We start from the raw sequence: 14,471 nt of genomic DNA, 5'->3' as shown, positions 1-14,471 counted from the left end.
GTTAAATATCTGAGTGCTGGGGACCCAGTGGGTTCTCAAAAACAATTAACTGAATGCTGACACCTATGGTACTAGAGTGGTGTTCCACAGCTTCAGTTTTCAGCAGCTCTGATTGGACACATTCGTCTCTGTCGTTACATTTACTTAGTCTCCTTTTGCCTTTGTGTCCTAAGGTTTGGAATCGTCTCTGACTCATTGTGTCTTAAGAGCTGCTGCTGAAAAACGGTGACGATTATAAACAAATTGTTTCCATGAAGGCTGCCTGCCAGACAAGGTGCTTCTGTAAGCCGGGGTCAGCTGACCCTCTCACTCAGGTGTTCAAAACAAAGCGTGACATCAAGCATCCACAGAGGGTCCAAGCTGAATGGTAAAATACACAAGTGAGTCTCGTATCCCACAGTTATTAACACTTATTCCCCAAAGCAGAGTTTCATATTCTTTGAATGTAACTAAAGTATAATGATTGCTCACAAATCTTCTAAATGAGTCTTAAAAACAGCGCTTGCCACCGGCAGAGGCACACTCTGCAGAATCTTTGATACGTCAGGTTCTTCTCCTGCTGGGCCTGGCCTTGCAGTGGGGCTGCTGGGGCTGTGGCTTTGACCAAGCCTGGAGCTGAGTCATTAATCCTTCATGCATTCCAGCTCGCAGCCTGAAGGCATCCTCACTTCTAACCTAATTTGACAGATTCCCAATACATCAAGTTGTTGGACCAATAGAACTTTTTTGATTGGAAATGGATAAAAGAGAATATAAATGATCAAATGAAGTTGGCGGCCAATGGGAAAACAAATTCAAATCTTGCAGATGAATAAGTGGCCTTTTGTCTGCTTTAGGAACAGATTTGGTGGCAATCCTACACTTAAAAAACAGTGGTTATCAACCATCTCCACCCTTTTCCTCTGTCTCCTGGGGGATGAGAAGTCACAATGATGGGAGTGCTGGGAGGCTTCCCTGTTTCAAAAGCTCTGTGGATGTGCTCAGGGTAACGTTTAACTGGCTTGTGGTTGGAAGAGGTGGGAAGAAAAAGGAATTAGCTTTCTCTGAGCATTTCTTAGCGGAAGTTACTGCCCTAGCCATTTGAGGTTGGCATTATAACCAGGGGGTGGCGAGGGGGACAACAACAAGAACTTCTGGGGGCTTATTCTGGGCAGCAGGGGAGGGGGACTGGTGGAAGAGGGAAAGACATATTTATTGCTCTTTTCTTACAGGGACTAGTCCTAAGCATTGGATTATATTAAAGAGAAAAAAATGTCATTTCAAAGCTTCTGTCAGTCCTTTGTGCTTATGGGAGCAGGACCCAGAGTAAATGCCTTTTGTTTGGCAGAGTGAGTTCATAAGCTGTAAAAATGTCTAGACCTAGTGGGATGGAAGGAGTAAGAAATGGACGGCTCTGTACTTTTACAGGAATTTCAAGTTCAAGAGGGGAGAAGGAGAAATCCAAGAAGACAGAGGCAAATCCCTGTCTAAAGAAGACACAGCCAGTGAGAAACCCTCCATACAAGGAGATCGGCTGATGTTGGTGTTGGTGTTGAATTTTTAATTTAAGTAGTTGCTTATTCTGTGTCATCATCTCAATCCTCCTGGTAAAAAAAGTCTGTTCTATACAGTGGACTGGTGTGGGTAGAAATTTGGAAGAATGAAGAAATTGGATGCGGGAAATGAAGTTGGGGGAGCAGAAACAGAATGAAGGACAGCCAGGGTAGGAAGCCAGATCCAGCGAGGTGGTCAGGGAGGGAGTCAGGGAAAGTGGAGGATGAGAGTGAGCTGTGAGCACAGCAGATAAAGACGGAGGCCCACGGACTCCAAGACGCAGGGACACACGGGGAAGGGAGCACTGGGGGAAGCGGAGGGGATGCCGGCTTCCAGCTGAGCGTGGAAACGCACGCCGAAGGTGAAGGTGCAGTGGGAGGCAGAAGCTGGTGCCCGTGGGAATAGGCAGGCGGGTGATGGATGGTTCAATGATTACCTTCCTTTCACTGAAGTGGAAGAATGTTGACAACCCACCTGATGTCACAGAACCGGAAAGGGACATTAATCTCAAGCTCAAAAACTCGACTTCTTCTACATCCCACTCATTCTCCAGGAAATAACAGCGAATATGTACTGAGCCCTCCCTGTACGCCCAGCCCTGCGCAACGCTGAGTCAGGGACTATTACTCTCCTCATTTTACAGCCGAGAAAACTCCAGTGCAGAGAGACGACAAAACTCGCTAAAGATCACAGAGCAAACAAAAGACAGAGGCGCGATTTGCTTACAGTTTTTTTTAACCCCAAAGTCCCAGTTCTTAACCACTAGCTATAAAGCTTAGTCTGGAGTGATGTGAACTGAGTTGATAACACAGCTGTTTCCCTATGGGTGAGCTGCTACTGTTACTCATATTAACAAATTAATTTATTGGGTTCGTGGTGTAAGAAGGAGGAGGTTTTTTTCTTTTAAAAGCTATCCCCTATATAATCAGGAAGCAAATTGAAAAGGGTAAGTTACACTATTCATCTTGACAAGATATTCAGGACTGAATAGTGCCAAGCATAAGGGAAATCTAACTCTTTTCAAATGAATCCCAGAATTCTGAAGAAGAAAAAGATGACTCACATACCAAAAAGTCCTTTAAAAGCATCCTTTTATTTGCTATAAGAACATAATCTGCCATGTCTATGCAACCCATCATGCAAAAAACATGGACAGCATTTTACAAGCGATGCAGAATCTCAATGTCTGTACATTTGCTCAATTAAAAGATTAGAAAAGCTGGAAAGTAACATCTTGGGATAAAAGAATGCAGAAGGGGTCAACTGTCTTCCCTAGGATCATGGCTTCCAACGTCAAGAAGCATAGTGAAGAGAGCACAGCCACACTGACGTCTCAGTACCTAAGACTGTCCATGGCCCCAAGGACAGTCCTGCTGTGTGGCCAAACGGCCACGTTGCAGCAAGCGTTAAGGCACCTGTATGCAAACGGGCAGGAATTGCCTGTTGCGTTAACTTAATTCAGGTGGGTTAGACTCTACCAGCCTGCAGAAGGGTCCTCTCGCTCAGACATCAAGCAGCGAGCTAGGAATTCCAATTGCTTCCTTAACAAAAAGTCACAGTGATTTTTCCTCTCTGTATGGTAATTAAATTTCCCCAAAATGCCATCGTAAAGCACTTTATAAATAAATTGCTCAGTAACATGATGGGCACTAAACTCTGGTGCTGACTCAACTTGCATTAACTGTGGTTTATCGGAAATGAACTGTGGAGAACGAGAGGCGAGGACGCTAAGCCCTTGACAATCAGATCCCAAGGACTGTGGCTCAGGGCTCAGCTGCTTCTTTGCGGGGGCGTCCTGGAGCGTTTTCCCTGGATGTGGAATGTTCATGGCTACCTCTGCTGTGCACCTGTTACTCTCCAGGCTACGCAACAGCAATCAGAACTACGTTATCCTTAATCTTCATCACAAAAGGTATTATGAAGCCCTTTTCTAGTTAAGCAAACTGAGGCTTTTTAAAGGTTATGCCATTAGACTGAGGACCTACATTTAGTTATAGACAGGTCAGGATCGAAGATCAGACCTGCCTGTCAATAAACCTGAAGTTTTCCACTGTACCAGACCATTTCTGAAGGGATCAAACACTATTTCTGACCTTGAAATTTTCCTTAGCATTTCTGTGAATTTAGTCCCAAAGTGAAAATCCTAGGGAGAGATACAAAAAGGCACAAAAATGTCACCACAAAGAGAGGGAAGTTATAGATCTGCATCCGGCCAATAGCCAAGAGAGCAACTGGATTCTCAAAGGGACTCCGATATGTGGTCTGTTGGGAAGATGATCTGAAATTTAACTTAAAGTCACCTCTACTCTTACGAAGAAAAATCTGCAAATAAGGAATTCAAATTAGGTTCAGCATTTTATAGTCTCTTACTCCAGGATCTCAAGACTAGATGGACATCTCCTGGGGTGAATCTCAAACCGGAAGTCTCTGAGGCATGGGCATCTACTGACTTCCAGCATTGTCTACTGTGAGCCACGATGAAGGGACGCAGGAAAATAGACCCAAAATGCAACTCCTGCAAACTCTCATGTCCCTAAAGTTACAATGAGGCCACTGGGCACGAGGCATGCAATGAGAATCAAAATAAACACCAGGGTCTTTATTTTTAACTTGATGCTTGTGAAGCCTAAGTTCAGAAACACCAATGAACCCAATTCGTCAGACCGCCTTTCCCTCGAAGATCATTCCATTCAGAAGCACAACTTTCATTTGGAATGCATTTACTTTGAAAGTTACATGTTTGCTTGAATTTTAAATATTTGTATTGAAAATCGGAAAAGACATTTTTACAAGTGCATTTTGTAAAAACAGTGACTATGATAAAACCAGTATCCTCACTGGGGCAAGTCCATTTCCAGGCATGAAAAAAAGTGTCAACGGGAGGAATTTCATTTTTGTCTGAACAGGTTGCCTCACTTTAATTTTGGTCCAACTTAGACTTTGAAAGATCTTTACCCATGAAAACCACATGAGACAACCCTCTTACTGGTGTGTTGCTGGAGTGTGTATTGACCCCCAGATCCTACGATTGAGGGGTCTGTAACAGAACAACAACGGGGAAACTAACGGGCAGCTGTCACCGTGTCTTGGTGGAGTCAATCATGAGAGCACCAGCCCGGAAGGCCTCCAAGCCTCTGGGAGGCACATCCCGCTGTGGCTGCTGAGAGGCCGATGGGTGGGCCTCTCCTTCACTCCCTCTTCTCCTTGACCTATTTTCTGTTCCAGTTATGTGAGATGTTCTGAATTTTTTTCATTTTGATCCTCTGATCCAGCATCTTGTACCTCGCGGGATGCTCATCAGTTTTCTTTGGGACCGAAGGTGCGTAGGAGCTAAATGCATAAGCAGGGCGTTTAAAATGACGCAGAGGAGGCTTGATGACTGGAGGCCCATGCAAAGGAAGACAGACAACCGTTAGCCTCACCAGCGACACAGTGCACCTAAATCCTGGGGGCAACTTCCTTGTCGCTAGACCTCTTGGTTTTCTTTAAAGCCAGGAAACAAACAGGGCTGAACACTTCTCCACTAGAACAAGAAATCTTATTTCAAACAGACGAATAAGCACATTATCACCTTGGTCATTCACTTAAAATAAAGACAAATTCCTAGGGGAAAAAATTCCTAGAGCTAGACAGTGATGACCCTAGAAGATAAAATTCCTTTGACAATGAGTGGACGTCAGGGAGCAGCGGCATCACTTAGGAAAAAAAAAAAAAATAGCAAAGCAAACACAGGTGAGTAGAGCCGTATCATTAATCAGGATTTAGCCCTGTGTGTGAGCTTTGAGGGGCTGCAAAGTGACACACAATTCTGGAGTGCTAATAAGAAATACCTGGCTGAGAAAATATTTGCAAAACACCTGTAGAAAGGTCTTGTATCCAAAATACAGAAAGAACTCTTAAACTTCAACAAAAGGAAACAAACAACTCAATTTAAGTATAAGCAAAACTCTGAACAGACTCCTTGCCAAAGAAGATATAAATATGGCCAAAAAACATAGGGAAAGATGCTCAACAATTCTGGTCATTCAGGAATTACAAATTAAAACAACAGTGATATATACTACATACCTATTAGGATATAATCCTGTGAAATGAAAAAAGCATATATACACTTAATCTTATCATTATAAAAACATATAAATATGTGCTTAGCAAAATCTGGAAGAACAGACACTTAAACCATAGCAGTGATTATCTCTGAGTAGTATAAACATGGCTATTTTATTTCTTTTTGGTTGTTTCCACTTTCCATTTTTTCTACGATGATCAAGTTTTAAAGATGTCACTTTTTAAAAAGAAACATATTGCTAAAAATGTCTTCCATAGAAACAAGTATCAGAGTAAGTCTACACAATTACACGTAATAGAAAGTTGGTAAAACTTGAGTTGACGCTGAACTTTAGAACTAGATGTCTCAGAGCATTCACAGAGTTCACAGCCTCAAAGCCTATATAGATCAGTATTCATTCATTGACTTAGAGCACGTCCTGTGTGTCCTTCTGATACAACGATGAACAGAACAGACGGAAACCTCTGCCCTCGTGGGGCTTCCATTCTAATAAGCCCCTCTGAAAGCTGTGACTTGCTTACAGAGGAAAAAGCAGCATCCAGTCATAATAAGTGATGTAATTACTCCAAGTTCCAACCCTGCCTTTGGAGTTAGGCTAACACATAGTTAAAATTTTCGGCAAATGGTCCTATAGTGACATAATAATGTATATGCAGAACAGAGAGTGTGTGTTTTTTTTAATATATAATAATCTTAGAGTGTTTAATTCTGTTTCTTGGAAGTAAACAAGGGATTGCAGCACAAAACACTCTAGCAACAAATACAAGAACAGTCCTGTTCCCCTGGAGAATGACATAGAAACAGATGAGGGCTTCAAATTAAAATCTGGTGGTCGCACACGTCTGGGCTGGCTGATTTACTGTTGCTTCAGTCACAATCCCTCTCCATATTCATTCTATTTTCTCTGCTCAGCATGAACCCAGGCAAAGTAGTATTGAATTTCCCACTTCTCAGCGTGAAGAAACATTTAGCGTTTGCTAGAATTCCGATTGTCAGAACACAAACTCTCCTTGCCACTGGAGCCGCGGCAAATAGAGTTGAACCCGCTGACAGAGATCGGCTTCCCGCCGAGAGTGTGGAAACACTTCTACGCCTGCTGTCACCCTCACTCAAAATGTGGGGGGAAAGAAAAATTCATATAGTGCAGTGATTGCCTTTCCCTTCTCCAGGGGAACGTGACTTGATGACAGGACAAGACAGCCGAGCCAGGGATGAGAGCACCATTTTGAATTTAATGGGGACCTTTCTTCTGGGGTCCTGGTGTGGCCTCTTGAGTACTCCCATTTTTCTTCTGCCTGTTCCTGAGATATTCCTGGAAGTGGGTCTGACCCTTCCCTTCTGATGCCTGGGCACCACCCCCAGCGGAGAAGAACCCAGCTGGGACCAGAACCCCTTCCCTTCGCATGCTTGGTAATCAGCAAGTTAGACCCTTGTTCCTGTTGGGGGACAGGTCCACAAAGCCTGCACTCATCTCCTAGAGCAATTTACTTGGAGAAAACGATCGCATTAGCTACTGAAGATTTGACAAAGGCACGTATCTCTGCACAGAGCCTGAACTTGGGAAAGCCGTTTTCTACGCTGCTTTCCAATGTGCTGAGGAAAAGAAAAGTTCAAGACAACTGACACGTCATCACCCTTTATTATATAGTTTCACACAATGTTTGTTTTTCATGAAAGTGATGCTCTTTTAGGAGTTTTAATCCTCATTTGTTTAAATCCTATCTTTTTCATAAACGCAGTTCTTCCCACCGGTGTCTGACTTCCGCCCTTCCCTCTGCCACCGCCAGTCTTCTATTCTCTCTGAGACCACTTTGCTTGGTGGCTACATTTTTTTTTCCCCATAGGAAACTAATGCATAGAATTATTCTTCTTCAGAAAATAGATTGAGATGTATTCATATATCAAATTAATAATAGCTGTTAGTTGGATTCAGGTACTGAAATATGAATGAGGTTTTTAAAGCTCCTCATTTATTTAGTCTACTGTTTCCCAAAGTAAATTTCAATGAATTTGCATATGTAATAGGTGGTGTTGGGGGAAGGAGGGGTTCCTCAATTAAGCATGACCGGGTTAAGGTTAAACTGGTATATTCATGGCAGAACGTCTCAGAGACCTGAATGATGGTGACATGTTATTATGAATCCTTAAAAACAGCTGATGAATGGCCTGTAGTTTTTCTCAGTTGTATTACACTTTATCAAGCGTATTTCACACTCTCAGAAAGACTGGGGTAATTCACTCTCACTGTCCTTATCATGTCATCTCATGTCACATCTTACTAATTCAGTGCTCCCTGCTGTTTGCACTGCGAGTGGACCAGAAAGAACAGTCACTAATGCTCGTCTAATCTAGGCGCAGCCTCATGCCCTTGAGTTAAATCATTATCTGCATTAGGACCCAACTCTGTCTTTTTTCAGTCCCCAAAACTTCAGTGTGATCTTTCAGAACCACTGCATGGCAGCAGCATTGACTTGGAGAATTTCTGAATCTCTACCGCCAAAGGCAGCAGCTTGGGTTACTCTTGGCTTCTGAATAAGTTCTAATATCAAGAACTTTTTTTTTTTAAAAAAAAGGGGGTGTTGGACATGTATTTTCTTCTCTTTCAAAGATAATGCCATAACATGACCTCTGGTAAAAACATTTCCACCTGTAGACATTTTCTAACTGCATTTACACACAGACACACACGCACAACAGGTACACTAAAATTAACAAGATAAAAAAATAATCATTTATTTTCTCTTAAATGTTGCTTTACATGAAGAATGAAATCCCATTGCCATACATTCCATTTCTAAAATCAGTGTCTATTGGTGGTCTCTGTCTGAAATTTGATGCAAAGTCCTTTTAAAAATGCACCCATGAGCTTTGAATCACAAGCAATTGAAATGTCAAATCCTTTCCACAGAGGAGGGAATGACACAAGAACTGAGTCTGTGATTTCCATTCCAGGACCCGCAATGGTAGAGTAATGGTAGTATCTGACATACACCGTGTACGAGGCATAATGCTAAGAATTTAATGTGAACGAGCCATTAATCTTCACCACAATCCTATGAGGCAAGCACTATCATCGCCTTCTTTTTGCGTGAGGAAACTGAGGCTTAAAGAGCTTAAGTAACTTGCCAAGGTTTACACAGGTAGCATTCAGGAAGTCTGGTCCACATCCAAGCAATCCAGCCTCAAAGTCTTCCTCCCGTATTTAAAATAACCTGGGACCCAAGTCAGAGTAAGTTTTAGTAACTACCATAAAAAGCTGAAATGGTAACTCATTTATACTATCAATATTTGAGTATCTGTGATATACACGATTCTTGAATACCTTCGTTAGTAGCCATAGGAAGACTTCCCCTAAAGCGAAAGCAAGTCACTCCCCTTAGTACAGTTCATGTGGTAACAGCTCAGGAAGGAACTAAATAAAGTTCCTGGCCGACAGGTCTCTTCCATACCTGCTTCTGTGTCTTCCCTCACCTGTGCGGGGTTGGGATGCCAACAGGTATTTCAAAAGTCCAAACACTGGAGCCACAAAGGCATGAGAAAGACTGGGACAGGCACTGCCTTGGGTAGTACAAATCTCGGGCTGGTGGAAAGTGTGCCTCTCACTCATTCTGCCCTCTCCAGAGAGTCGGCCTGATGTCAGTTCTGGCCTCTGGATCTGTCTTCTCTCTAGATTCTTTCTAGCTTCTTTCTGGGCCATCTTCTCAGAGTATCGGGAATTCCAAACTCAACTTATGCCTGATTGTGATCAGGTCAGCCACATTAGCACATTTGGTATGAAGCCACTACATTCTGAAGATGAGCTCATGGGAACACACACAATCAGCCAAAAGCCTCCTCCCCTGCTAACATCAGCTCTGTGGGGAGCAGAATCAAGACAGGTTCATCTCAATCCCAGAGGCAGAAACACACCCTTCAAAACTAGCAGTTTGGCTGAATTGACTTTCAAAGCTGGCCTCTTCCTTAAGGGGCAAGTGGAAGATGTTAACTGGTTTCACCAGAACAGGAGACTGGGTCCTTGTTCTTTACCTAGGCTTCCCAGCAGACTTTTTAAAAAATTGAAAGTGAAATATAATGACTTTTTGTGAGCCCAGGGCTTTGCTGTCTAAGGAGCCCAGTAGCATGGCCTTTCTGCCATACCGTTCACTGATTTCACATCCATCGTCTCATTTGTAGCTGCCCCTCATCCTTGGAAGATCCAATTCAGTTCTGTCTCTGTCCCCATATAACTGGGACACATGAATTCAATTTCTTATTAAAAAAAAGAAAAAAAGAGATCATAACACTTGCTGCAGAGGCCAGCAGTGATCACGAAAAGAAATCAAGCCATGTGTGTGAAGCAGCCAGCACAGAGCAGACCACAGTAGGCACTCCCTCAGTATCAGTTTCCAAGTTTCCATCCCTTTCCTCAGAGGAAGACTTTGCATTTCAGGGATTACATGGAAGATTTGCAATTGCCAGGAAAACTCAGGAGCAGCATACTTCCCCAGCTAGGGGATTCATTTCTCTCAAGACATAAAAGCATTAGGTGAAGGCCACACTGATAGTTGTCCTTTCCTTTTGTAGAGATACAATCTAGCAACTTTAACCCAGCCGGAAAATTACTCTTAAACCATGCACATTAGATGTAGTCTTGTCTAAGGTGACGGTCTATTCTGAAATGTTTCAAGGTGGCGTTTATATTACAACTGGAATAATTAAACCCAGCATCTACATTGTAAAAGACTCTGGCTCTCCAAGGAGTTTACCTCCAGAAATTGAAAATACTAACTAATCTACTGGTTCCATCCTGAAGCTCACAGAGCAAAGAGCGCAGGAGATAGGCGGCTCGCTGTCTGAGAAGCTATTCAGAAAAAGCCCGGTGACACTGCCTGAACCAAACCACTACCCAGTGTGGAAAGATGACCCTGCCAGCATTTCCAGGTCCCCAGAGGAACACTCAGCCACAGAGAAAAGATACACCACAGTTTTGTTGCCCTTCATCCAACCTAAATCTGTTTGCTCCCACCTGCAGTTCTCAACCTTGGATGCACAGCAGATCACATCACATTACTGATGCCCAGAGAAAACAAACTATGGTTACCGGGGGGGGAAGGTGGAGGGTGGGGGGGGGATAGATTAGGAGTTTGGCATTTACAGATACACATTAATAAGTACAAAATAGATAACCAATTAGGATCTACTTTATAGCACAGGAAACTATATTCAATTCATTATAATGAGCTGTAATGGAAAAAGCTGAAAAAAAAATGTGTGTGTGTATATACAGTACACCTAAAACTAACATTGTAGGTCAACTACACTTCAATAAAAAATAAGAATTAAAATTTAACAATAAATAAATAAATACATAAGAATTGACTGATGCCCAAGCCCTACATCCAATAGTCTCGGAAGTAATCAGTTATTTTAAGGTGGAGCACAAGCATCAGTGTGCTCGTAACACCCAGTGCCTCTAACGCGTAGCCAGGTTGAGAACCTCTGGCTTAGGTGCCGAGTTTGTTTTGAGACTAGGTTGCTTATACTTGTATTTCGAGGGATACCTGGGGCAGCTGACAGGGTCTGGTCATCACGTACAGGAATGGCCAACCCTTGGCCATCTGGTAAGGTCTGTGGCAGGAATCGAACCCATGAAGATCTACTTTGGGGAGAGGTAGTATGGTACTGAGAGAGAAGCTTGGGTTTGGGGTGTCACGTAACTGGGTTAAGCTCCTACTAGCTGTAAGATCCTAAGGAGATAATCTGTTCTGGGATTCAGGGTTTTGGTTTTGATTTTTCTGTAAAATGGGAAAAATGGTAACTTCTTTGCATGGTTGTTGTGAGGAGTTTAAAGGGGCTATAACTGAGACCATGTGTGTACGGAACCTTGCAACCTCACCGTGTGTCGTAGGGACTTGGTCCGTGGCTACCACTGTTGATAGCACAGGAGGTAAAAGTCATCACAGGGAGCCTTTTAATGGGGCCCTCCCTGGTAGATTTCTTATTATAGGACAGAAGAGTCACGTAATTCCCCACATGAATGGATTTTACTGTATGAAAAACCTCAGCACACAATGAAGAGATTAACTTAATGAATTTATTTGGGAATATTTGGCAGAGGACATACCACTGTGATTCACAAAAGGCTAATTATCCAAAATGTGCATCTGTGAAAAAAATGTATTTTTTTTCCATTCAGCTATCTGAGGGAAACACTTTGCTGAGGTCAAGTGCCATTTTAAGCAAAGTGGAAATATCCAGCCCACGTTCCAAACTAGTTATATGATGTACAAATATGGAGGTTCATTCAGTCACTTTGGGCAATGCCTAACCGTGAGTGTAAAGGCTGCTGGAAATCCTAGATGGGAGGTGTGGCTTAGACACCCAACCAGGATGGAAGGAGTTTCAGTCCCTGAACTCTAACCTAGATGTAATTAGGAAAATGATAAGGGCACTTGTGATCCTTAAGACTCTGCATTTATTATGCTTAGCCATAATAAGTCTTTGAGTTGCCTTCACTGGAAGCCATTCTTGGGCCACTGATTCCCTGGTCTTTGAAATACCTCTTCTTGACGCTTCATCCCACAGATCATTAATCCTGGCTATAAACTTCACGAGGACAGGGGTAGGGGGTTATGCACATTTGCATCCCCAGAACTTAATCCCAGTGCTGATAACAGTCGGTGCTGAAAAATATTCAATGGCTGAGTCAATGACACTGCATCACACTCAGTAACCTTCGTAGGTCTCTCATTTACTAGAGAAGAAATGAATCACTTAGAATACACGCCAGCTGGCAAAGCTGACTAGAATCTACAGAACCTAATACTTCCCCCTTGCATCAGTAATGCCTACATACCTCGATTCGCTGCCTCTGTTTGCTCAAAGAAGAATATCAAGTTCCTTTCCTTTGAAGTTTCAAGTCTGAGGCCTGAGCGCTTTTGTTTCACACAAATGCTACCACCTCAGTCTTACCATCGTATGGAGAGACACTGAGACAGAGTTGTCAAGCCCCTCTGACAAATACGTGAAAGAGGAGGAGCATAAGAAAGGCTGGAAAATAAGCTTTTTCTTTTTTAGTGGATGTGCTGGGGCTTGAACTCAGGACCTCAAGCAGGCTAAGCACACGCTTTACCCCTGAGCTATACTCCACCCCAAATTAGCTCTTTTCTTATTCAAATAACTGCTAGCTATTAAGTGCCCTGCAAACATGATTTCATGATTAATGGTTTAATTTCATAAAAATATTATTTTAATTAATAAAAAAGAAAAAGAAAGTCCTCCCTCAGGGAGATAATCATCTTCAGTTGAGTTCTCTTGTTTTCATTTTGCTCACCCTGGCAGGCACGAAGTACACGAGGCACGCTCTTTCAAAGGAGAAAAATATTTGGGAAATTATGCAAGCTAAGTCTTTTTGCTTTTTTTTTTTTTTTTTTCCATCAATGTGTGCATTTTTCCCACGGGTGCGTCTGAAGGTGGGGAGTAGAAGGCTAAATCAGGCTAAAGCTCTGTCCTTCGTTCACACCAACAACGACCTCAGGCAGAAGAAGCCTGTAAAGATAAATTTCTTCAGGGCTCTAGAGCCCGGAAGGGCTAAGTCATCGCAGAGTAAAAGAACCGCGATCTAGTCCGTAGTAAGAACGACAACTGGCATTCCTCAAAGTGAACGCAAGACAGAAGACGATGGTAAAGAGAGCTTGGGAATCACCACTGAAAAGACGGTGCAAGACCCGCCCCCCCGCCCCACTGCTGTGCTTGAAACAGGCGCGTATGTAATTGCTCGAATCCCCAGGCAGAGCACAAGTGTGAAAGCAAGGCTGTTACTGTGTGGACTATTTGACGTCAGTCTTTATCCTGGCAATGACATTCAAGCAAAGAGCCCAGGCTGGCTGCCTGCTGACTTTGGGCAGGCTGATTTATCCGAGTATGCCTCAGTTTCCAGATTGCGAAATGGAGATAATAGTACCTTCCTTAGAGGGCTGTTGTAAGGATTAAATGAGAAAATATGTGTTAAGACCCTTGTGTTGTCCCTGATATCTGATAGATGTGCAATACATATCAAAGGATTTATTGTTAAAAACCTGTGTCAGGAAGATCAGGAGTTAACCATTTTTGACACTGATCACTCAATAAGTTACAATACACGTTAACATTGTGTTTTTGTAAAACGAACATAAGCTTCCTAAAATGTCTTCAGACCTCAGAGCCGGTCGGTTCTCTTCTGAGGAATCCTCTGGGTGGACGTTTTATCCGTAGTCCCCTAGAACAGGACACACAACAAACGTTACTGCAAGCCAGCTGGCATCTCAACACACAGACTCTTTCTACATCAGGCGACGGCGCTTCCAAGCAGAGCTGCATCTACTGCCAACACTACCGTGCACGCCCGCCGCTGCACACACAGGAGCAATCAGCTACCGGCTTCAGCGGATGGCTACGGCACTGTACCTTTCCATCTAAGGACCACTTCAGGAAAGTGATGTGACCGAGGCGCCTGGGGCATCCGCTCAGAAGCCACTGACTAGTCTCCATCATTAGCAGTCGTGACTGTAAGTGAAGCTCTGGGCCACTCCTCCGGTGAAAGCCAACATTTCCTCAGCTCTCCATCACTCGTGGCCCACCTGCGGAGCGCGACCAGGCTCACAAACCTCATGGCGCACGGGTGACGTTGGCGCTAGAAAAAAATTGGCTGCAGGTGCTATTACTTTACCGTGTGAAGAGTCACTTTGCTACAGACATGCAAGAAATCAAGGTGATGTCCCCAGAGCAGTTTCCTGGTGCTAAAGTTTCAGGAGGAAGCTTTGATAATTTCGGAAAACACACAAGCAGTTCTTTAATGAAGAGGTCTCTGGTGGCTTCGGGATTGAAGCATGTGACAAAGAAAACTGTCTTG

At 43.3% G+C, this 14,471-nt stretch overlaps 1 protein-coding gene across 5 annotated transcripts in view; it reads right to left on the bottom strand.

Moving 5' to 3' along the window:
- Positions 1 to 4,277: 4,277 nt before the first annotated feature.
- PDE1C (phosphodiesterase 1C) overlaps positions 4,278 to 14,471 on the bottom strand; it is a 508,368-nt gene continuing 498,174 nt past the window's right edge. For 2 of the 5 annotated variants that reach the window (XM_031455148.2, XM_064487471.1), the window contains one exon: positions 4,278 to 4,912. In XM_031455148.2, coding sequence (XP_031311008.1) covers positions 4,743 to 4,912 — 170 coding nt within the window. In that variant the 3' untranslated portion in view covers positions 4,278 to 4,742. Of the gene's footprint in view, positions 4,913 to 13,328; positions 13,839 to 14,471 lie in introns of those variants that run through there. The other 3 variants (XM_010988060.3, XM_031455140.2, XM_064487468.1) reach the window with 2 other exon arrangements.

This window comes from Camelus dromedarius, chromosome 7 (genome assembly GCF_036321535.1).
Source record: "Camelus dromedarius isolate mCamDro1 chromosome 7, mCamDro1.pat, whole genome shotgun sequence".
Classification (NCBI taxonomy): Eukaryota; Metazoa; Chordata; class Mammalia; order Artiodactyla; family Camelidae; genus Camelus; species Camelus dromedarius.
Note: the sequence above shows the minus strand (reverse complement) of the source record. Positions and strands in the feature narration are given on the sequence as shown.